At 42.0% G+C, this 25,921-nt stretch overlaps 1 protein-coding gene across 1 annotated transcript in view; it reads right to left on the bottom strand.

The window, feature by feature from the left end:
- RARB (retinoic acid receptor beta) overlaps positions 1-25,921 on the bottom strand; it is a 334,395-nt gene that overhangs the window by 183,925 nt on the left and 124,549 nt on the right. The window contains exon 3 of the mRNA XM_075143405.1: positions 13,328-13,828. Coding sequence (XP_074999506.1) covers positions 13,328-13,505 — 178 coding nt within the window. The 5' untranslated portion in view covers positions 13,506-13,828. The remainder of the gene's footprint in view (positions 1-13,327; positions 13,829-25,921) is intronic.

Consider the following 25,921-nt stretch of genomic DNA (forward strand, 5'->3'; position numbering starts at 1 on the left):
TTAGCCATCTCCAGAGATTTTCCGCTCACAGTTAATTATGAAGCGCTGACTGTACTCATTTCCTGATTTTAGAGGGAATCTATAACAAATGTATGCCACAGGTGAAACCCGTTCCCTCCGTCCCTCAGAAATACCAGCAATCCTGCTAGCAGCCCCGGCTGCCCTCCTTCACCCCTTTTCCCCAACCGTCCTGGACCTTCTGCTCCAACACAAACACTGCACAGAAAATAATAACCTATTATTAGGAAAGAAAGTGCACGGGCTGACTGAGCACCTCTTGAACACAAAACCAACGGCACAGGCGGCCAGTCCAGGGTCATTCTGGTGAACATCAACATGGACAGACCCAATTCCAGCTGTTTTGCAGTCAGTGATGCCTGTGTAGAGAGCCACCTGGCAGAGCAGCAGGATTTTATTCACTCTCTGCATAGGCATACGTGGCTACAGACATGATCACGTGCTTCCCAACAATTTGGGGAGCAATTTTTGTTTAAAAATGATTAATGGGCTCAGGAAGAAGTTTGCCCCTTGTTTGATTCAAAACTCATTGGAGCCACTTGCGCCCTACCACATATATCCTAGCACACAGTTTTGATCCAAAGTATCACTGCGTCCTGCACGGTACAAGATATTCTGAAATCAGGTCAGGCAATATAAGCATTCTGGGGAAAAATATAAGGGAAAAATAGTCCATCCTAAGAAAAAGTGATATTTCGTTGTGACAGCAACCTTTCTTCGTGCTCCTCCTAGCAGGCTGATGTCTGATCCTGGGCACAAATCCTTGGAAAAAAGTCTCCCTGACCTTAGAGTCATATGTTAGGTCAATGGTTCCCAACTTTCTGGACCAATAGACAATTGACAACGATCAACATTTTTCTCAAATCGTCACACACGCTTATCATCAACCTTGTGACTAGAAACACAATCAAGGTGAGGTGACTCAGCAGCGCGGCTTTAACACCTTCTCCATTACTCTGGAGGGATGACCAGTGCTCCGTGGACACAGGCAAAGAGACCCCCCTCGGCTGGTGTCATCTCTGAGAAACTTAGAAATTGAATTTGTTCACTGGCTCCCACATTTTTACAAGTTGTTTTACACCAAATCCCAGGAGCCAGCTGCCTCCTGTGTCATCGCACAGGCATGAACCCCCTCCCAGACTGCCCTCTCCCCTTTTCTTGGCTGCCAAGAACCAGCCTAACCTTCCTAAAAACACTTCTGCATCCCTCCCACCCCAAAGACAACATCTCACTGAAGATGCTACCCTTCTACTTTGAGGATAAACACAAAGCAATTCCTCCAGTGAGGAAAGAGGAAGCAGAAATATTTTCTGTAATTATACATATGTTTGTATCCCCTTCATATAAAAGCACAGAAGCACACAACCACCACAGAAATCAATTAAAGAAAACCAGACAAAACCAGACAACTTGTAGGGACAAGAAAGTAAAGAAAAAGATGAAAGGGAGAGCTCCTGGGTGATGGGCAGGTGGAGAGGGGCAGGTAGACTGTGACTTGAAGCTACAGGTAAGGAAAGGGACTTTGGGCGCTGGATTCCTTTTGTGATTGCACGTTACTGAATAGCTCTTTGTCCACCTCAAACAACAGCTCTGACCCCAAAAGTAAGTTTTTCCTCCAAAGAGAAGAAACCTGCTAGACCTCAAAAGGTGCTCAGTGCATCTGATGAGAAAGGAGAGGCATCAGGTCCAGAGCGCCCTTGCAGCAGTAGGACCTCAGGAGAGCGGCTTTAACAACTTTGTTTAGACCTCCTGAAACTTTTTTTTTCCCCCCTAAAAGACCAAGTTTACCAAACAGGGACACACACTTCCTATCACTTCATTGCTTTCTTACTGGGACTGTAACTGTGGAGACTCCTGGGCAGCCAAAGCAGTTTCATGGGCCCAGAACAGACTGAAAAATGGATTATCAAGGAACACCTGGGGAGGAAAAACGCATCTATCTCACTCTGGTTTTTAGCGCTAATGCTCTTCCTACGTATACTTTGTGAGGTTTGTATATTCTGGGCTGTCCAGTGTATAATATTCTCAGCACTGTTAGAAACCCACCAGCACACACGCAGAGCGCTTCACAACGGTGACGAAGGTTTGGCAGAAACCCCGTTCAAATTGCCCACATTAGTGACTTTCCAAATACTTGCACCAGTGATGGACTGCCTCATTCAGGCTTTACCTTGGTTATGGAACGCTCCAGCTTCGTCTTGGACGACAAGGTAAAAATTATTGGAAAAAAGTGAAATGGGGAGTATTTCCAGTATAATACTTTGGTACTTGTGGAGTTGAATAAAACCTAGCATTCTTTGTGACTTGTGCTATATGTTTTAATTCACCTTCCCAAATAATTTATAGCAATGATTCACATTTTTGACTACAAGTAAATACAATTACCTATTCTTAAAAAATCAAAGATACTGCAATATGTTTTCATCGAGTTTGTGTGAGTAACTACATATTAAAATGGCAAGCATCCCTTCCAATAACATTCTGGCAGAGTTCACTTCTTCTGCAAGTAATAAAAGCGGAGGAGAGCAAACCATGCTCCAAGATGTTTGGCTGCGGCACCACGAGACAGCTGATGGGTTCCAAATGTCTGTCAGGTCATTTTGCAAAACCAACCACCGCTAATCAATAGTGAAATTTTTCTCTCTGTGGCTTAACTATATTTCTGGTTTTGTTAAACAGAAGAAAATTGCCAATTAGTTGGACTCTGCCGGACCACGCAGCTAGGGGAAACATACTGTCAACCTGACCGGTTCAGTTAAGACAACGCAGTTCAATTGCAGTTCAATTACAATACTTAATCGATCACCGACTGTGCATGCAGGTTTTGTGAAATAAGCTGCAGCATCTTACTCTTGGTCTTCACAAAAAGCACGTCACTCTCCACAGGCCGTCTTGTTTCTAAGCATCCAGCCATTTTTTTAGAAGCCCCAAACTCAGCTTTGCATTTCTAGGATGCGAGCCTTCCTTCGCCTCCATCCCTTGGCCCAGAAGTCATGTCCTTTTTCTCTTACTCTTCAAACGTCTTCCTTTTCTTGATTCCGAGCTACTTGGAACAGAGATTGTATCTCCCTCTTTGTTTGGAAACTCCATAGCAGTTTATGCATTGCAGCAGTATAATAAATAAAAAGTAATAAAAATGTTAGGAAAGTCCTTAGAAAAGTCCACGTTATTTTTACAATTACTCATGCCGCCGCTATTTAAGAAACAATGCCAGGAAGATCTAGGACTTGAAGGGGACTTACAAGAATTTTTGTAAGAATACGCCATTGAAACGATGATGTTACCGACAGCAAAGTGTTTTGCAAGGTGTACGGCTTCTCCTGCTGCTTTTTCGAGTGCTTCTAACAGATGTTCAATTTCAAGTGGTCTGCAGATACCAATAGGCTGATGGTTCTGCAGGAATCGGAGCAGCAGATGTGCCCCGCATTATGTTTTGCTATTCCCTTTATGAATTGATACGTCACCCCGTGGGTTTATAGCTAGTTAATTTTGTAATGACATCACTATTTCTATACTTTTAATGATCCTCACAGGATTTAATTTCTCAAATAACAGAACTCTTGATCCTGGAATTGCTATGTGAAAGCAATATATAATAAACAGATTTGTTTACACGATACAGTTCTATTTCCCACCAAATGCCTTCGCTGATAGCTTTTAGGTAATGCTGGTATGCAGGTGAATTCTTCCAAAGATTGCAGATTTACAACATGGCCTCGTTTCAGGGCTCTAGACTTAACGTCTGTGCATCTCTCTACAGGATCATTACCCTCAAACAAGTATCGCTCGGTGGCTGGAAGGAATGAGGATAAGAAGGGAATAAGGATAGAAATAATGGGGATTACCATTGGCTCTGCTGTAGCCCCTAGCTATTGCCCCTGTCAGATGCTGTGCTCCACGGCGGTGTAACTTTCCTTCTTGCATGGTACCCAAATAAAATCACAATGTACAGGAAATTGCGCTGCATTTTCCACTGACGGTGACCTGCCTGTGACAGGGCAGCGCTCCGGCTTTTGGCTTGGACGCTTTCAATCTTAAAAGGGAGCCAAGTTTTTCTCTCCCTCAAATACAGTTGCAGAGGTTGTTAGAGCCCAGAGGTTTTGCAAGCCCTTGGGGCGAACCCCTGATAACAGCTGCGGGCTGCGCAGAGCAGGCAGCAGGACACCACCTTTCTCCCCTGGAGTATTCAGTACTGTTAAAGAATGTCTTTCTTCTTGTTTTTAAATACAGGGAGGGAAAAGTGATGCTATTTCCTTCATAAAAACTAATTTTCTGGTATTTAAAAATCAACTGGGAAAAAACGTTAAGGGTTGTAAAAGGTTCTAGTGAGGTATGTCATGTTATGAAGCCTTGAAACACACCTGAAAACTTTTAACTTTGAGAAGTGAGAAGTGGAAACTGCATAAGCATACATTTTTCCCCTCCATGATAACTCAGAAATTATATTCCCACATTCCTGCAAATATCAAAATACATCTTTAGTAAAAGCCAGCTCTTGAAAAGCGTCTAATTCTTAAATTTACAGAATGAACGCTATCCGCTCTTACACGCCCTTAAAGATCAAGGCTTTAATTTCTAAGCAGCAACTAGATAATTTTTGCACGCGTAGAGAAGAGGATGATCTCCAGTTGTGACCACAGGCAGAGTCTCCACAGCCCTCGCAGGAGCTGTGCGCCTGTGCTGAGGTCTGAATCCATCCCTAGGAAGGTAAAAGGGTGAGAAAAGTATTTTTGTGAGTTTTCCACAGCATTCCTTCCTTTTTTTTTTGGATAAAAACGTTCCATCTTTATTTCTTGCAGTTCAGATTTCTTTAAAAAAGTGAGTATGAGCCTCACTTTTTGGACTCACTGAGCGCAAGTCTCAGATTTAAACATATGGAACTCAGGAAAGCTAATGCTGAGGTAAAATCAAATTTGACTGGCCTTCAGCACTGAAAAATAGCAAAGAACAAGCTCCACCCGGAGGTCCACACCTATTGCTTGCATACATTAGCTGACTTCCATCTAATTTAAATTTAAGCTATAAGCAGGCGCGTTGTGTAACAGCAGGCAGCACACCGAGCCCATGAACATCTCTGACTACTCTGAATGCAGAAGCGCATTCCCCAGAGAGATGGCTCACCACAAGCGCTCCAAACCCACCTCTCACGCTCTGCTCTGGGCTCCCAAGAAACGCTGAACCAAACTCTTCCATTGCTTGAACTCAATATTTCTCCCCCAAAAGCTCCCAGCCAGGATTTTCAGCCCCTCTCCCAAACGCCTTGAACTATGGGATGAAAATCACGCTCAAAATCTTTGCTCCTCCAGTGTAACTAAACTACTTATACTGGGGAAGCTCGTTTGTGCAGGCGACTGGACTTCCTCAGGGGCTTTCCTGAGAAACAAGGACCACCATAAACCTGCAAGTCTAAGCCAAGGGCGCATCACCTTAGTCCAGCCTTCTCCAGAAGTCTCTCTGAAGAGAGCCTTCCAGTGCATCTCCAGTTCTTCCCGTCCTTCAAAACCTGAACTCCTGGCCAAAACACACACCCTCCTGCCCATACATTTCCCCGTATGGAGACTATGAAGGAACCGACACACACACACATGGCAGATGTTGGGCACGTTGCTCAGCACACAACTTCAGAGTGCTCAGATACATCAGTCGGGAGCTCAGCAACCTAACCCAGATGAGACCCACTATATTTAGGGTACAGCTACTTTCTAAAAATGCATTATCTAGACAAAACAGTTGAGTATCTTAGGGATGCAGGTTCTGGTTTTCCGAATATTTCTGATATTTACTCTGACATTTCCTCTGAGTGCGCGTGGTGTTTTGAAAGGAAAGGAGTTTTCTGTTGCTTAAGGCCAGTCCTTCCTGTTTGTTAGTTTATCCCAAACCTAAGTTTGCACGTGAATAAAACTGTTGCTTTAAGTCTGATTTCAAACATGTGGTAAAGGAGAATCTAACAATTTTATGAGATATAGTTACTTTTGTAGAGGGTGAGTTTGCCCGAGGGAATTTTCTGTGACTAGATTTATCACAAGTTTTTTGAACCAGATAATTTTGTTTGATAGCACATCTGGCAGCATCATAAAATCTTGACGTCCCAAGCTATTACACAGGAATTACTTTTGTAAATCATTTATGAATATTACTGTTGTAGGCCTATTCTGGGCAGTAAGAAAGGAAACGGAGCGCTGAAGGACAAAGGAAGGGAAAAAGGATTCCCTGCCCTTTCGGGGCTCATCAGATAGGGTGGGTATTTATCATTTTAAATGGGAAACATGCTGTCATTGATACAGCTGAAAAGTCCGTGTAACGCAACTTGTTCCCCATATTCCCTAAATAGGCAAAAGGAGAAGAAATTCTAGCTGAGGAAAAACATAAATCGATCTCTCCTGATGAAAATTTGCCCTATCCGAATCTTAAATAAGGCTTCCCAATTAAATGCTGCATATTGCTAAAAGCATAGTAAATACAAACTAACAACTCAAGAAGACTAAAGGAGGAAAGTTTTACTAAGGTCAGCACTAAGGCAAAAAATAAAGCACATTTTAGCTCAAAAAAAAAAAAAAGGTATTTACAAAAACCCCATGGTGACATGCCTTTTGAATACGGCAACATGACTGAATGGAAACTCTCCACGTAATTAAAATAACATGAATAGGTTTTCTTAAAACTGTGGCTGCTAGACATATGCCTTCAGACGGGAACCTGGCAAAACAAAAGATTATGTTCACTCTTAATACCATGAACTATCACACGATAAGCAATTTTGGAAGATTGCACCTATCAATTTGGATTGGAAATACATCAGACACTGAGAAAACTTTGGGTGCCGCTACCCTGCCAAACCCGAAGTCTGGCATTATACTCCTTTTGAACGATATACCGTGTGTTTCATTTGCAGTGGATGAACCGACACCAAACACACCATCACCGGGCGGAGGGGCAACAGAGGGGTCACCCAGTAAGACTCGGCAGCGGGGTACTGGAACCAGCCCTTCGCTCTTCATTCCTGACGTCCCCAACACGGGAGCTACCAAGTGTTATTTTTGGGCCAGAGCAAAGGAAAAGGTCGTTCGCAATACTCTGCAGAAACATATTTCCAACCTTAGGTAAGAAGGCATTTTGTTGGGGAATTTCCTTGCTGCGGGGCCCAGTAAGGAGGGAAGGAGCAATTCTCTGACAGCTCCTATTAGGCTTCCAAACGCCAGGCTCCTTCAGACCACAGCAGGTCTACGAGGGACGCAAAGAGCCATTACGGACCACGTGCCAGAATTACGCCACGCGCTCCCCCGCCAGAGTAGACCATTTCTAAATTCGGCTTCCTCCCAGGAAGCAAATTCCTGCCTATACACACCCACAACTGATTTCTTGCAGATGAGCCCGCTGCCCGCTAAAATCCAAAGTGGACTGCGTCCGCAGGGTGCCGAGGATTCACCTCGGCAGGGCAGAGCTACGGCAAGAGCCACCAGCCGCGGCCGAGTCGAGAGGCACTCCTCGATTTTTTTAGAAAGTGGCAGTAACAAAGAAAGAAGCTCTAACATGAAAAAATAAGTTTAAATTTTTGATAGTTTCAGATTAACTAGAATCAGAAACGTAACATAGTTTTATTAATTGAAGCATGGATGCTTTCAAGCTGCACACAAAGAGCCCAACCAGGGAAAACCCCACAACACAAACAAAAGGAAGAACTGAAAAGAAATGGTGGTTTCCAAGGTCATGAATGATGTCTGCAGGGTATCATCTGGACACTGCCGCTCAGACTTGCCAGCATGAGGCAACACTGGCTGTAGCTAAGAAATTCGATATTCATATTCTGTTTATCCCCCTCTTTCTGACTGCAAACACATGTTCTGTCTTTTCAATAAAGATGTGGAACACATGCACTGAATAGGTACAGAAGTCTTAAAAGTCATCTGTTAATTGCAGATTACGTAGCAAACCTTCCAAGGGAGACAGAACTGGAAAAAAAAGGGAGACAGCCACACTAAAACTAGAAGGCATGAAAAAGCTCAACAATGTAATCAAGGAAGGTTGATTCATATATTTTTTCATAATTCAATACAACTATTATAATATTATTTTAGACAATTCCAGGGTGCCAAAGAGTGCTGAAGGCTTTTTTGTTTAGTCCATTACAGACAGCGCTTGCCTCAGTAACTATGCTGAGGGAAGAAAATCCATCATGTATTAACCATACTCCAACCTCCAATAGAAATATTCCCCATTTTGTGAAGTAAAGTGAGATGTGGGAGTCCTTGACCTTCTAAGTAATTAAGGGAAACAGAGACATTCTTGTTTTTATTAGAGAGACACTAAACTATTTGAAAATAATTTGAATAGCTGGAGAATTAGTGTATTTGCCTGTTCATGAGTAGTGCAGATAGTTTAGAGTACTCTTGGGGGCAACACATCGTAATGAATATCTGCTATTCATATTTAATGCAATCTGCCAAAGAATGCTTTTGGGAGGACTTTCTGTGTCAATATAATGATTAACAACAGAACTGGAAAAGTAAATGAATTCCTGCAACGGGTGGGGCTGGCAAAAATATCTTGCAGTACTACACCAGTAACACTGGATTTAACTGTACTCTTTTTAATTATACCAGTGGAAAATCCATTTCCCAGGGAAAAAAAAAAAAGCAAGCAAGCTTTAAGTTGGAGTTGAAGCAGTAAATAACCAGCAGTAATGGAAGGAAAAACAATTCCAGCAGAAAACAACGCTTAAAACAACAATCTGCCTGGCCCAAGGATGTCTGAAAAGCCTGAGATGCAGTAATACTGCCTACTAAATATAACAATTAGTATTTACATAGCACTGTCCAAAAGTAAAGCTTTCGTTCCTTGTCTACCTCTTCCAATTCCTCAGATGATCTTACCTTCCATACATTTTTTCATACCTAAAAGTTTTACATAAAACAGAATATAAAGTCCTTTATTCTTTACAATCCACTTTTAAAACACCCCAGACAGAAAAGTATGGAAAAGCTTGGCTAAAATACAACGAATGACCTTAGTACGGATTTTTCTCCTTGACATCCCAACAGCCCTCTAAATAACACATTCAGATTTTTATTTTTTTTAAACTATCTGGATGAAGCAACCTTACTAAGTTAATATAAATTCCAGGACATTCTTGTATCAGGCTCACCGCTCTCCCCTGCCCCCTTACCAAGCTACTCCTACTCCTTCACCCTTGCAACAAATGAAGGCAGAATATTGAGGATCCAAAGGCTCACGTCAGCAGCCTAAGGACCAAAACGTGGTGGAGGGCTAGAGGTAGAATATGGGATTGCTCCCACCAAATGCCATGGGCTACGTGAATTGCCCCATTCAAAAGGGATGCCTGAAGCAGGATGCTCAATCCAAGCAGAAAGGGAACAATTGCCAACTGAAGTGTTTTATTATTTAGCGGCTCTCGCGGTGGCTACTGTCCAGACCCTATTTTAATTTTATCTAGGATACACTCAGGGATTACTTTCACCACAGCATTAGCTCAGATTCAGTTTTTTCCTCCCCATGCCACGGTCTCCAGCTCACACCAACTGGCTTTGTTATGTAGTGGTCTTCACCCATGTTAAACTAATGAAATCTGACTATTCTGGTGAAGTAACATTACAGAAACCAGTCTTACAAAGATGCTCTACCACTGAGTAGCAAGGCTTCATCTTCCCTGTGCTGAGATTCGCTTGTGGAATGGCAACACCCCGCTGCGCCTCGCGGTTCCATCAGCCATTACAAAGACAGTACTTTCCTCATCAGTTTTCAACTCGGTGGATATACTACAATGATCTGCGTGACTTTTACATACCTTCCTTCTCAAATGCCAGGTGGTGCCTCCCTCGGTTAGGATTTTTTTGTAGGTTTTGGGTTGTTGTTTTTTTTTTTTTAAGAACAATTTTTATAATTAGTCTTCTTCTAGAAATTAGAAGTTGCAGTTACATCCACAACAGATGCTTTATAAAGAAGGTAAACTCTTCTTAAGCTGGCGTTCTGACATTGTGACAGTTGCCTTACTGGTCTCTGGCAACAGCATGACCAGCGTGACGTCTCATGACGGCAAGATGGGCCCCTTCTTCCAGCAATAACGAAGAGCAATGCCACCCAGATACCAGAGCTGCCTGTGTGTGCCTGCATGACAGCTACTCACCTCAACCTAAGATGCTTTTACTTCAATAAGATGTCGTGTAACAATCTTTGCCCATATTTTTTTATTCCTCCCCCAAATATTTCACTAACATTTTGTGATTTTTCTACTGTAAACGTGTCAGGCTCTGTAGGACTTTTGTTAAGCATCCATTTCCCACAGCTGCTCCCAGTCCAGCAGAGAGATGAACCCTGTTGGTCTGGGACAGGCTGGCACACGACCCAAAAAAGCATGGGAATGCCTCCAGTTTGGCTTTCCCTTACCATTTCTAAATGGGCTAAGCAGTAATCTTCTGAAACAATCTTCGCTAATTTTTTTTTTTAAATATAGAAACAATTCCTCATTATTAATGCAAGCGGGGAAGCCTGCATGCCATCTGATCTCAGGAGTGAAGACGTCTGCTCTGTGCTGTATGGGGTAATACAGGGGTAGGTAAATCAATCGGACTTATAAAAGTAACGATCTTCTTGACCGTGGTTCTCGGTCGGTGCTAATGCATAGTTCATGTATGCGTAAAAGTGATATTTTTTCAGCTTCTGACCTCTTTAGCACTGTGACCAGCCCTCTAATTATTAAGTATTTTGCACTATGTATCTCAGTATAAAAACAGAAGCCAAGTCACAGGTCATGGAGGCAACACCATTATTAACATCAATGAAACTAAATCACTCCATCCTGCGCTCTTATTGTAAGCCCCTTGTGCTCACAAAGTTAGTATGTCTAAAATAGTGTTGTCTGTTTAACAGGGCTGGAGATACCTACCCCAAGTGTAGATTAGGATAACTTATAATGCAGATATAAGGTTATCTGCCATCATGGAAAGTCTAAAACTAAGACAGAACAAAATAAAACAGGACAATAATATGAAGGCTTAAATGATTGTAACTTTGAACAAAAGCTGTTGAACTGCATTGTTTTAAAAAGATTAAAGAAATCTTTATAGCATTCCTATTATGTAAAATAATTTCTATTGGATTTTGCATGAATGGAAAGAATCTAGAAGATAAATAGTACAATAGCTTCAAGCATATAGAGAGCAGTGGTTTGGCCAAACTTTAATTTCTTCAGGTCTTTGCAAGCAAGATATATATTCTTCCACCACCCAGAATAAGTTCTAATTTTAATAGAGGCCATCAATCATACTGACCTCAGCCCATGGGTGGCTTTTTTGTTAAAAAAAAAGAAAAAAAAAATTTAAAACACATCCACAATGAAAAACAAAAACCTGAAATATAACCCAAAGCTCAACCTGCTTGCTTCCAAGAAGTTGTCTCCATAACTCTAGTGATATTAACCTCAAGCTCCAGAATCAGCAATCTACAGGTTTTGAAACTGTCACCACCAAAGGTAAGAAAACAGAGTAGTACAAACCAGAACAGTCATCCTGCAGGGGACTGTGTCTGAAAAGAAATTCTCATTCAAGTCACCCTCCTTCCTATTTTGCCAGTTTTAGCTGGTATTTTCAAACACTATCGCCTCAAGCCATGCACAACAGCAGCCAGGCTTTCATGCTCAGTCAATGCAAGCCAGTGCTGCAACGCACCTTGACAAAAATAATGCCCTGAAAATGCCAGGACCAGGGCATAAAGACGCAAACCCAAAGATTCAATAGCTGCCACTTATTTGCATAGCCACAGAAAGTCATACTATAGCACTTTGAAAGACTGAACACTGACTGGTTTATTAATCATTAATAATGCACCTGCAACACTCTTGATTCCACAGGAACAATTCATGGAAAAGAAAAACTCTGCATATCTGATCATATACCTTTGGTATTTACCATTGGTAAATGGAATCAAGTTAATGGAAAAAGTTCCCATTAACTAATAACACTATTTCTTCAACAGGTGAGTGTTCTTGCAATATCGGGGGATAAATTCAGTACAGTATTCTGACAATTAACCAGGATAATTTCTGAAAGGATTGGAAAGTCAAACAGTTACTTGTAGACCTTCTGGCTGAAAGTGTTTCGTTTTTCACCTCCAATAAAGATGAACACTCTGTAATAAAACAGCAAATACAGGCCTGACCCAATTATACCTCTTCCCACATGTGACTACATGAAAACTGCCCACATTAACTGGGGAAAAAAAATTGCTTTACTTTAAGACTGCCCAGTCTTCAAATATGCATACATGAGATATGAAGCCAGAATTAGTATTAGGCAGCACAAACCCCACAACTTTACTCTTCAGAAGTTTTTTCTTCCCTGTGGTTTCCCATTCACGTTTGGAGCTTCAACTTTGTGTGCTTTCTATTGAAAGATGTATGAGGGGCACTGCTATAGCAAGTCTCCTTTTCCTTTAGTAGAATGAGTAGCAGTTCTGCAAATTTGCTGTTCAGTGAAGACCTTTTCGTATTGAACAATCACAGTTACGTATTTAGACAATCATCTTCATAACAAACTGACCTGCAAAGCTGTATACATTCTGTTTTTCCTCACATGGGTGATAAATACATCAGTCACCTACCGCAAAGACCTCCAGAGATGTATCTTGTCAATGTGATGCTACTTAAACAGTAGGGACGGCTCTGTTTGGAGCCACTTAAACATATATAAAATTAAGTCCAAGCAGGAAACGTGCGTTCGTCATAAAGCAATGAAAACAAACTTGCCCAGCTAATACACTCAGCAGCACTGAAAATGTGAGTGCTACATGTGGAACCCAACCATAGACTCAAGGGCTCATTCTGCAGCCGTAGGCCACTTACAGCTACTAGCTGTCCACTGGGCTGCTCTTCACAAGCTGCCTAGGAAGAAAGCAGTTACTTACGGAAGAAAACGAAAGCAGTATTAATTACTGCGCAACTTAAGAGAATTCTGTACTGAGGAGTCATCACTGTTCATGAATACACAATGGCCATTTTTTCTTTAAACACATCGGATTCTATAGCTAACACGATAATGCAGGATATGCCAAAATCCTCAGCAGGTTTTATCACCCCTCGTTTCCACAGCTTTGGTATGTCATATAGTTGCATGTTTATTTTTATAAAAACAAGATTAAGTGAAAATGGTATTTCAAAACAAATGCATGCTCTTTGCCCAAGTAAAATATATCACAGAAGAACAACTGCAATTACTCTTAAAATAATTTCAGAATGAACACGATCAGTCTTTGTTAGAGTAAAACTGGTCAATAAAAGCTATTAATACCAAGTGCTTACTTGCAGGTGACGGGGTGCTGCATCCGCTAGTTGGTGGGTGGCTCTGGAGTCCATGGAGGGAAGGTAGCGACAGTCCACCGATGACTGGAGGAAAAAGTAATGGATATGGCGCTGCTGGATAGTGAGTCATATGTCCATTCACTGCTGGTACTGGACATGTGCGGCTGCTGGTTGTCATGTTAACACCTCACAGTGTATAAATATTATGTTGCATCACTCCAGGCCAGCAAATAGATACCTCAACTTGTGAATGAAGAGGGCTGTCAAGCCTGCAAGTACGGCTTGAGCTGGATTGCGTGATGATGAAAAGGTAATTCACTAGATCAGGTCCGTCCTATATTTCATTGCTGCTTCCTACTGTTCTCTTTCCCAGGACATTCTTGCTCTGCAGACCGTCGACAGAAAGTCTTCTTACTCTGGGTATCAGGGCACAGTTCAGTTGCTTAAGCGAATGTTTTTCTGGGTAGACAGTTGCTCTCTACAGATGCATACTGATACAGTCTGTGGGAAGAAGAAAACCATATATTGATTAAAATATACATATTTTTAATATATACACATAGAAAAATCTTCTATCCCTTTGCTACTTTTGTTAAGTGATTACTTATTTATCAGTGTCCTGCAAGATCAGCTTGATGGTCACCTGGGGGTAAAATTCTCACTCTACTGAAGCTAATGGCAGAACACCCATTAACTTGATTTCCCTGCCTGATGTGTTACACCAAAAGCAGTTTCTGGACAGACACAATCCTGTTTTGGAAACTGCCAGTTTTGAAACAGAGGCATCAATAATTACCTGAAATATTGACACTGGGGGAGGAAAAAAAAAAATCGATTTCTGAAAAATTTCCGCGTGCATGAAAACTTTCAGTTTCCCCATAGAAGCTACAGAATGAAGGACACTGAGGAGGCTCTCTGTTCGCCTCAATGCCATGGCTCAGGCAGGGCAGTGGGGAACTGTGTCTGAGGGTGATTTTGTATTGGGCTGTTAAAACACTAATTGGTTTACCAGTGACTGTTCTCACAAAGGACAATTAGTTTATCTTATTATCACTTAAGAGATACCTCACTGATCGTTCTCTCTTTTTTTATTTTTCTTTTTTTTGGGCGGGAGGGGGAACTGCCTCTATCACCAAATAAACAAGCACCCGTTATTTCCTAAGCTGGGTGAGTGAGTGACGCGATGGCAATACGCTGCTCCTGTGCTCTGCTGGGGAACTCGCCTGCTCTCATGACCACCACCTTCAAAGTCATCCAGAGCTACACACGCCTTCTTCCTCCGTGTTTCACCCAAATGGTTGGTGCCTATCAAGGGGTCCTCATTTTCTCAGTCTCTGTACTGAAAGCCTCAGGCTGAGAACAGGGCACTTCTTGTACTACTCTCAGCAGTGAAGTTTGCTCTCTCCACAGCTGTTTAAGTCTATGTACAGCAAATGGCTGGTCTTCTCGGAAACAACCTGCTTGTGCAACACTAGTAAGTGCTACTGGTGTCTTCAGAGCTACTGGGAAGGCTGCAGCCGCTCCATATTGCAAACACTACTCCTGGAGTTATTTGTGCAGTGCTCCAGGCAAAAGCCGGCGAGCGCTGCAGCCGGCTCCCGAGCATCACCACCCTGCACGAGGAGTTACCCATCTGCTCCAACACCCACTGTTGAGGGAAGACAGTAGGAGCCACAGAGTAAATTCAACCACCCAAAAGCAAGGCAGTCCAGGGCTGCCTAAAGGCTTTGTTTCTTGAGACAACGTGCTACGCCCTTGCATCTGCTACAGTCAGTGATCAGTAACAACGTCCACCGCTGTATAGCATTTTTATTCGTAATTCTTTGAAATTACAGCCTGAAACCAAAGGCAAGAAGAATTTTGGGTGGGAAAATAAAGGCACCGGTGAAATGACTTGTCAAGGTCACAACGCAAAATCGATGCCAGAGGAGGGAAACTGCGACAACACAACGTTGACTATCACTACTGCTACTCAGTCTAGTAGTTGTCGGTAAGAATTCAAATGAGCAAGGAAAAAAAAGGAAAAAAAAACACCCCAAATGCATACGTTTGCCTGTCAGAGAGCAGCGGAGTGTTTCTGCTCTGTGTGGAATACCAGCAAAGGTTACCAGCTGTGCATGTTTTCAGATAGCAATTTCTGCTGAGTGCAGCCTGCTTGGGGATAACAGAAATGTAGCTTGTAAGTATTTGATAACTGTGTAAATTATGCACAAAATACCTTTAATGCTAATGGAGACAGACGTATGCAGAGATGAGACTGTTACAGGGAGTATAGCGAGCTAATGCACAGCTGTTGGCCATGCCGAGCTCGAGGACCACGTGCCTGGAGACCGGTGAAACCAGGCAGATCTTCTGAGGAAGCCTCAACAGCCAAAATATATCCACTCATTAACAACACAAAATGACATGAACCATCACAGGTGACTGTTTTACCTAGCTAAAGCTTTACGAAGTTTAAGAGACAGGGAAAGCCAAGTATCAAAGGAATATGCAAAGAACTAATGTTTTCTAAAGCAATTCCACAAAAGCCGGCAAAAATGCCACGCTTCAAAATGTTTGCAAAAAAACAAAGAGGGGAGGGGTATTGATGAAAACCAGCCCCAAAAATCTATGCATTAAATGAATCACAGAACAAGGCCACCTATTTTTAAATTATGTAAGGCTTTGAAAATAAAACTCATCTTACAGAACTATGTAATACCTTCAGTTATATTTCTATTAGCCAGAAAGATGTAGAGCTCAGCATAAATTATAAAAATTCCCAGAACCACAACATTCCCAGAACCACATATATTTGTATATTTAAGTGACAAGTATTCAGAAAAGAAGCAACTCCTCCAGGACGGAGAGGAAAAAAGGGCACTCGGGAAACTCTTTGGTCACTTCCTCACCACTGGAGGAACATGTTCTGTGGTGGACCTGCTGATGACAAAATGCAGCAATATTATAGCTCCTTAGTATGTAACTCCATATGAAATATCTAACAGTGTCAAAACTAGATTATAATCTGATAGTTCTAATCCTATAGTTCTGCATCCTTATAATTTGATGTGAGGTGTAACTATATACTGAAATTACTACCCGAAAGCAGGTTTCTCTCGCCTGACTCAAAAATCACCCTCCTTTTACCCTTCATGGCAGGAAATTTCCTGCAGATAGGTGTGCCGGAGATGAGCCTTCAGAATTTGTTCCTCTGCTTTTCTCTCTAATTAAAGGCAGAGAGAGAAGACAGCGTAAAAGGTATGATGCTCTAAACAGTATCAGTCAACTCTAAATAGCATCCCTCAGGAGCAGCAGGACGTTACACGTGTTCAATCTGTACGATGGCTGAGGAGGAAATCCTAGGCAGATGCCTATGTTCCAGCCACTCTACCCATGTAAAGAAGCAAATGTCACCCATGCTGTGTGCTTTCTGAGGGATTTCAAGTCACCAGCTCTGCTAACAGAGATTACAGACCCATCACCTCCATCACTGCACAGCAGAAGACACCACAAAGTAGAAACTGCTGCAACACAGGAAACCCAAAAATCAGTTGTCCCCATGCATGCCAGCTCCATGGCACTAAAGGCAACTCCTAAGGTAAGACTTCACTCGTGTCACCAGACTGACACGTTCACACCCCTCAACTCACTGATGAAGATCCCCAGCATTGGATACCAGCCACAGACGTCTAGGCTGCAGATGGTTTCAAGGTGAAAACACCTCTTTTCCTCAGCTAAACCTGCACCACAGTGCAAAACACTGTAAGACACTGTACGGGTGCCAGCTTTGAGAAGGAGACTTTCCTTTGCTGTCACTTGCTCTGGTAAATGCCCCACAGCTGAAGAAGCAAGTCCTCTCTGGACTTTGACACTTGCCCAGAAGCAAGCCCCATCCTTTCATGCCGTGTGGGCCTTGAACATACCCTCCTCTAGCCTACACCTGGATCCCTTGAGGAGGTTGCTAATGAGCTTACTCTAAATAGGATGGGAAAAGCCAGCTACCACAGCTGAGGAGCAATCCCAGGAGGAGCAAGCCAAACTGACCACAGAGTCACCTTGGCAGTTGTTGAACACCTATTCATGTGAGGCAACAGCACAGATTTCTGCCCTGTACGTATGAGGCAAATTTTTCAGAAAATAGCTGTCATCGAGGCACTTCAGAGGATCTATCCGGTATTATGATGAAAATCCTCTTCCATTAGACTTGTCCTTAGGGACTGTTCATGAGTACAAGGCCCTTAGCATGAACAGTATGGAAAAGGATCATACAGAAAAGTTTCTTTGAAGGCTCACCAAGAGATGATCACATTGTGCACTACATCGCATTGAACAGCGGCCAATGACTCTTCTTTGACAGAACATATGCCTCCTTTTTGGTTTTTACAGGCCTTTTATTGACTTGACTTCAGTGATAAAGCAGATGGCCACAGGGGAAGGAGGCTACAGTAGCTCCAGCGCAGAGCAGACAGCATATTTATCAGCTGCAGTTAATGCAGCAGGTGTACCTGTCTCTTCCACATTTCTTCTTGGTGTTTGTGCAGCTGAGCAGACGTTTAAAACCACAAATTTTCACGTATAAGCTCCAAATCTTGCCGAATAAACAGTGACCCAACTTTTCTTATCGTCTCTTAATTTCCCATGCGTTTTGCACAGGCTTTACTACAGAAAACAGTTTTGCTTTCCACACATCTGTCAGTTCTCCTAGAATGTATTAAATGAATTGGTTGTCATTCATTATATTGCTATTTAGCTTACATTTGGTAACAATATTTGGTATTACTGTAACATAATTCATCCTTCTGCATTTTGCACTTGCATAAGATTTTCTTTTAATTCATAAAATCCCTGTGCTGTTACAGGTGACTCTGACGCACATCAACAGCTGGAAGGCAAGACGCCAAGCCAGGAGCCTTGGCCAATAGTCCTGTGCCAGTAGGAAGGTTATGCTCTGGCCTCCCTTCTGCCAACACCACCCCGATTCCACATTGCTCTTCCTCCCCTCTCACTGTCCATAGCAGGGAATTAAGTTGTCAGCATTGCAAGTAAAGCATGATTTTTGCCTTTTTTTCTTCCCTCACTTCTGAAAAGGTCAGTGGGGAGTTCTGCCCTACCTGTGGTGATGTTTGAAATTCAGTAGTCTTTTTAAGATATCCACAACTGTGGCATCCCGCAAACTTTTAAACTAAATCCACTGCCCCTACACCCTCCCACCACAGCAAACCACTGTTGCTCTTCCTTTACAATTGGGGGGCGAAACCACGGACACAGGAGAGGCATGCCGACACCAGGACATGCTCTGCACGGAGCCGGGTGCTGGGGAATTTGCTGCTCCAAGCCCGGCGGTCTGCAGCGTAGATGTCCCCAAAGTTTCCAGGGTCACGGAGGAAGTCTCTTCTAAGTTCATTTCCCATTTTCTTGCCAACGCCAAAAATTCCCCCTCTCTTAAATCTTAGGCTAACTCCTAAAACAGGAACCTCTGGACTGCAAGGGCAGCAAGATGGGAGAGGCAAGTTGCTCCTCTCCCAGCAACAAAAACAATTGCAGAGAAATTTCACATGCAAAACCTTTCAACAATATATTACATCTTTTTCCCCCAAGAGACAGAATTGACGGAGTCCTTATTTATTACGCGGCTTAGAGACATATTCTAATGCTGTTTTCAAAATGAGTCAAGATCTAATAGTTTCGGAAACCCTTACTGTATTTAATGTATAGTTTGTATTGAAATCCCTGATTATGCATATGCTTTCTATTATGCTAGCTGATGGTGCTGCATTGAGTAGTACTGAATAATTCAGCAGATTTAGCACTAGTCAAGCGTAAATCAGTCAGATACAGTAACACAATAACCACGCTGCCTTTAAACTCTTAAAAATGTGTGGAAACTTTATTTCAAAAAGGGGCGTACTCCATTTTCCACCAGTCCTCGTTGACTGCGAGATGTTGCATTTTTGTTTTCTTGGCTATCCAACGAGATTTAATTAAACAATAAACTAGTTACCGTGGCAGAAGTAAAAAAAAAAAAAAAAAAGCCTTTGGAGTGTTATGTTTCCTTTATTAGCATAGTGATGTGAAACTAAACAGAAAAAGCAATCTAATAACAAACATTCCTTTGAGAAGGGCTCCGGGAGCAAAAGGACATCCACTTATTGTTCAGCCCATCCCATTGGTCCATATACGGCAATAAAGGTACAATAGAAGGAAACAGGAAACAGACTGGCACATCTGCATTATCTTATTAGAGGCTAATGGATATCTGAGAGGAACATGCATCTGATGCTGAATAGTCTGTACCAATCTCCGAAGCAATTACTCTTAATTAGTGGATTCTGTTTATAGATGGAACTTAGTGTACCCTTCTGTATCAAAGAGATGCAGGCATCTGGAGAGAGATATGGTTTTCTTAAAGGGAAAGCACTACAGCACAGCGTGAGGGTTGGGTTGGGGTGGGTTTTTGGCAAATAAAAGCTCTCTGAAGCATAGCATATTCTACTGTATTATTAATCAAAAGAGCATGCTAGTTTAAAAAAAAAAGGAAAAAAACCCAAGACCATACTGTTAATCTCAAACTCTGAAAGTAAACATAGAAAGCTAATACTTGCATATGAATTATATGACAAAAACCACTTTGATGATAAGCAAATAAACAACCGAGCCTAAAATTTTCAACTGCTGGCCAAAAAGCTTAAAATAGCAGCTTAAGTCAGAAGAACAACATCTGCATTTTGTATCTGCCAAGTCTGCAGCCAAAAAAAGTAAACCACTCTATATGACCAGATGCATGAATAAAAAAGAAAATGCATGAAACAGAACTTCAAAGTCAGTTTATTGAAAAGCAGATCTGTAGCTCTTACATCCCATAACCACAATTGTCATATATCTTCAACTATAGGTGCAAGACTTATAGGAGGAGGGAAGATAAATTGTTGTAACAGAATTAAGACACTATTACTACAACACTTTTCCTACATCTTGGTATGTAAGATAGCTGTCTACTCAGGCAACTGTGAATTCCTTTTTGTCATAAAGCTGACACTTGCAAAATGGGTTTCTGTTTTATTTGTTTTTTCCTGACTGAGATTGTTAAGAGATAATTAATATAATTAATGCAATTGTTGTTTATTTGAAAATCCTATTGGGAAGTATAAAAAGGGGGGCGGGAGGGGGAAGCTTCTTTTTCCCTAAGCAGCTATGCTTCGTATTGCCTGCATTGCAAACACACACTGATATATGCCTGAAAAAAACCAAATCTAAATCTGAAAGGGGAAAAGAAGGGAAAAGAAAAAAAAAAAAAGTGAGACACAATGACACCCATTTATTTACACACCATACAACAGTACCCTGCTGTGCCAGCTATTGATTTTAGTGGAACTGAGAGTCCATGTTGGAGAGTAGCAGCTGTGAGTACATAGCCTGAATCCTCATATGGGAACAATACTCTGTAAGCAGAATAACCTATTTCAGCCAACCTTCACGTATAACATATAACATTAAAAACACACACAGCTTACATTTCAAAATCTGAAAGGCGCTACGGTTATTTGTTCCACAAAGGTTCAGGGGAGTTATTAATTTATTTGTGCTAGCACAATGCTAGCATAATGAAGAGATGTGAAGGATTGAAAATCCATGCTTCACATGTCTGTTACTCTACAGAGATGTTAATTCTGTTCTATACTAACCATATTTAAGATCCTCCCACTGCATCAGGCAATATCTCATTTTCTCCTGTTTGCTGTTTTAAACGGCTGTTTGTAACTGAGATGTGGAGTGGGTTTTTTTTTTTGGGGGGGTGCAGTAGGTTTGGGGGGGGTGATGGTGGTGGTTTTGGTTTTTTTACAGCTATCTGCATTCCATGTTTCTTTCATTACTCAGCAGTTGCCAAAACTATACTGAGAAGTAAAGATAAATGGTTAGGTCAGGTGATGAGGTTAACAATTTACTGTGTGTACTGCCCCGAGAGCCAGATATAGTAGAATTGGCTCATGTTTATGTACAGGATGAGAAGTTGATTTCCTGTGCAGTGGCTTTCAATCACCTCTGTAAGGGACCCTCTTGCCGTTTTCTGCAAAGAATTCAAGGGGCTTTGAATACATTTTGTGCTGGTATATAGGATACTCTGCTTTGTAACTAAATGCATTCCTTACTTATTCTGCCACATTCAAAAATCCCAATGGACTGTCAAGAAAAGAAGTTCTCTTTCATTTATGGAAAAAGGAGGGTAACTGAGCTTCCTGCTCCCTGAGCTTAAGTGAACTTTTACACTGATTTCCCCCCCAACTTTAAAAGCTATTTCTTAATGCTTAAAATTGCTCTTTCAGTGGAATCAAAACTTCTGTTCTTGTATTGTCATCTCTGTTGGTCCTTATTAATGTTTCTAAGGATGTAAAACAGTAACTCCATACTGAGAATATCCTAAAAGAGAGACCATCCCACAGACTACAAAGGTTTAGGAGATCAGAGATTTGCCAGACCAAATGTGTGGGTGTTTTTTTTTTTTTCCCCCAGACTGAACCCGTTTCCCTGTTTCTGCCCATCCCCAAACTCGAAGGGAAATATACATCACTCCTCTCAAATACGATTCAGATGATCCACAATTTAGGCAGCACAGAGTAGCCTGCAAAAACAGCTCTTACAAAGCAGGCTAGTCACTCAAGTCATATAACCAAAAACTCCAATACAAAGTTTTTCCCACACAAGGTGCTATGCCTACTGCTTTAGTCTTGTTCTACTACTTCATTTTTTCACTGCTTTTCCTTTGTTCCTGCATAGTTTCTACCTATAGTTCAGAAAAACTAGACTGGACTTTGCAACCCAAATTGTCCTTTACAGTCCTATGTGTCCAACCAGATTGTTTTGATCCTACCTGCTTTATGTGAGATGGCAACCAATGAAGAGGAAAAATTATCATTGATGGGACTAAAGAACCTATCCCTTGGGCTCCCTTCTCACCATCCAGTCAAGGCAGAGAAAAAGAACCACAGATAACAAAGGTGGTCGGCAACCAGTGCCAACACGCTTCTAAGATTTGGGAAGATTTACACAGGCCAACAGGTAGCACCTTAAACTGAGAGCGTACTCAACTGTCTTTAAAGGAAAGGTAGCATCGCTGATCTCTGATTAAGTTCAGAATGGGACATGCTTCCTGTCCAGCAAAAAGATCTTCCATTGAAGGTCTTCCCCTTAACTGGCAATTAATTGGTCTTTAACTCTGGCTACACCAGAGTTAGGCACCTCAAGATAGCATTACATCGATTCTCAGTCAAAGCAAGTTTTTGTGAGAAGGGCTCTTGAAAAGAGATGGGAGGCCAGGGGAAGGGAGACTGAGCAGGCAAGGAAAACCACATCCTACTGTCTACATTCAGTAATGTCATCCAATATTATGGGATGTGCAGATGTCTTCCCAAGTGGTGTTACAGCTAGGAGGATGCAGGGGATCTATCTGAAGACTCACAAGCATGCCCTCAGAGTGCTCATCCTTAACTTTCCAGCTGATGGGAAACATGTCATGGTGACCAATGACAAATACAGCACTTACCATCACTGCAACTACTAAAAAGGCCTTATACTGACTGTTTATAACCTTTAAGAGGCCTCTGAGATCAGTAAGAGAGGTCAAGTGATGTTATTGTTTTGGTGACAGACGGAAGATCCCTAGTAAATGATGGTGGCCTGGGAATCATTAAAAGAACAGAGTACTTCATCTGCTCAGAAGCTGAAGAGGGAAGCAGCTTTAGAGGGCAGCTCCTTGACAGAGAAGTACATCTCTTTGGGAGGCCAACACTCTATGGTCATGATGAGCACTGCAGGTGACCCACTGAAACAGGATGACAAGATACTTCATTAAAGGGGAGCACAAAGACATGCAAGACCAGTGGTAACTTTTACTGGTGACAATAAGCAGGTGCTGGTCTCAAAACCCCAACCAGTGAAGCCACAAGTCAGGACAGAGGTTCATCCAATGCTCTTTGAGTGGCAGGTGCTGAAAACATTAGTGTTGATGGCTATGCTTTATCTGCACATCAATGTAGGTGATGTAAAGTCACTGTAGGCTAATATTGGGAAGGATCAGGGCAATTTAGATTTGCAACATCTGCTGTTAGCCTTCATTGAATAAGACACTGCTAGAGATGACTGTCCCAGTACAGAAGCAAGTCTCATCTCTGTGTTCAGCCTAAGAGGTATCTTCCTGAGAAGTCTTGGTCTTAGCAGAACCATCACAACAAAACAAAGGAGCACACCATCTCCGCCCCTGAGATCAGTTGGGTAGTCTTCCTCTGCATGGACCCATACAGGGCATCTTTAGTGACACAAAGGATGGAACCTAGTAGTCAAATTTAGCCAACCTGATGTCTAGCCACAACTGCAAATCGTGGCATTAGGCTTGCCTTCATCGCCAATTTGAAGAAAAATCAAAAAAATCAGAAGAAAAAGCTCTAGAGCTTCAGTTTCCATGTATGCTTTATTCAATACCTGGACAACTGGCAAATACAGATCTCTTTGTGCCCCACTATGGCACAGATGTGTTGCCTGGAAATGCACTGAAGAAGGGTCAGTGCAATGTAATCTTCACACACCATGCAAAGAAACAAAGACTTCAACAGTCACCGAGATAAACAAAGAGGAGAATAAAATTCTGTTTAATTTGCAAAACATGCATCACAGTGGATGGCTCTGCCTCAGTTCAGCACACTTTACTTTATATGCCACACAGAGAAGGATCCTGCAAGAGTCCAATTTACTGCAAAGAAAAATTCTGCTATCTGGAGTAATCTAAACCCATTGTTAGAATGAACATGTGGATTCACTCAAAAATGAATAATGTTTATTCAAGAGGCTAAGAAACCTGAAGGAAGATTTTGTTAGGGATATGCCTGAATTGTGAAATGATGATCTCGGCTTCTCAATCCCCCAGACAGAGTTAGGAGGCTACGTTCAGGAGGTAGGTTCAACCTGTCAGCAGTCCAATTTTTTGCACTACAAGGCTGGAAATTCTACTTCCTTGGAGCTAGAGGAGTTTGTATCCTTGCTGCATCCCTTTGTCAAGCGAGGAGAGTGATCCAGGTGAAAGAGGGGAGAAATAGGGTTCAAGCATTGGTTGTGAACTTCGTTTCTGAATACTAGTCTGTCGGACCAGAGGTGCATCTATCATCTTAATATCACAGAGGTGTGGACACTGTACTAACACAAAATAACTTAACACACATAATTTATCATCTTTTGTTATATACGGCAAGTCTAATAGCATGTCTGCTGAAAGGTTCTGTAATTCCTCTGAGTTATTAGAGTCTTCAGTCCTACTTTGCCCAGAAGACGACATTTTTGCTGTCTACTTCAGGCTCCTGAACCTTCACTTATTACATATCACAAGTTCCAATATATTTCCAGTAAGACTCCCCGAGGGTCAGCAGAATATGCCAGAGGGCTGGCGGAGATTATCAACATTTATTTTAAAACCTCTGTTCTCTGTAGCTCCCTGTCACAGGAACAATAGGGTAGCAAAATTAGGAACGAGTGCAGCCATTAACTAGGAGGGGACAAAGCCATAGAGTGGATTGCAGAACAAAAATAGCATTTTTATTGTCAATATTTTGCTTAACAGGGAGCCAATAAAGCAATTGCAAAATGCTAATAATACGCTGAGATAACACTGCACACGTAAGCACCTTCAGAGTTGTCCTCTGAATCATCTGAAAATGTTGCAAAACGTTATCCATCAGGTCATAAGGACAGAGGTGCAATAATCAATCATGGTAGCCACAAAACCAGCACATCTTTTCCACATCCTAACACAGTCAGAAGATCTATGTCCCAGAATTATTCTAAGAGGGGTGCTGGACAGATGGATTACATTATCAGAAAGACCAAAGTGAACTACGACCTTACATTTTACTTCCAAAAAGCAACCTAACAGGAGCCTAATTCAAGGAGACTTGTGTCATACATGTCAGTCTGCAAAGTAGGACTCCTGATACAATACAAAGATACTCTTGCAGAATAAGCAAGTGTGTGAATTACTCACAGCAATCGTTCCCAACAAGTCCATTTCTGAAAGCATCTTTCCACTGGTAAATGCAAGACAATTTTCCCCCTTCTGCAGACAGGGAAACTAGCCCGAATTGCTTCACATTTACTGTGGAGGAAGAAGTTGTATGCAGACTCTTAGGGATGGAGACAGGTAGTATGAAGAAGAACCTTGACTCGGATCAAACACTCAACAGGGCAGTATTTAGCCTCTGAATGCATCAGGATCACTAATCTTTCAGCTTCACTGGCTAAGTAATGTATTAAAATGATTAATTTTGAAAGCATTCAAGAAAGTAAGTGAGTATTTTCATAATTATATGTCATGAAATATGAGTTAATTGTAAAGCTCTCAATAGCATCTGGAATCCCATAGGAGCTGCTCCACTTGGCTGACTAACAGTCCCCAAGACGACTCCTCCTGCAGAAGGGCAGGGTGCACTCAGGCAGCGCGTCCTCCAACAAGCCTCCGACAATTCTGAACCACCACGAGGACGAACAACAGCCTCGGGAACAGGATGCCCATTTCTGCAACCTCCAACCCACACACGCCAATAAATGTAAACCAGTAAGAGAAGTAACGCTCCC

The sequence above is a fragment of the Calonectris borealis genome, chromosome 2 (genome assembly GCF_964195595.1).
Source record: "Calonectris borealis chromosome 2, bCalBor7.hap1.2, whole genome shotgun sequence".
In the NCBI taxonomy this organism is placed as follows: Eukaryota; Metazoa; Chordata; class Aves; order Procellariiformes; family Procellariidae; genus Calonectris; species Calonectris borealis.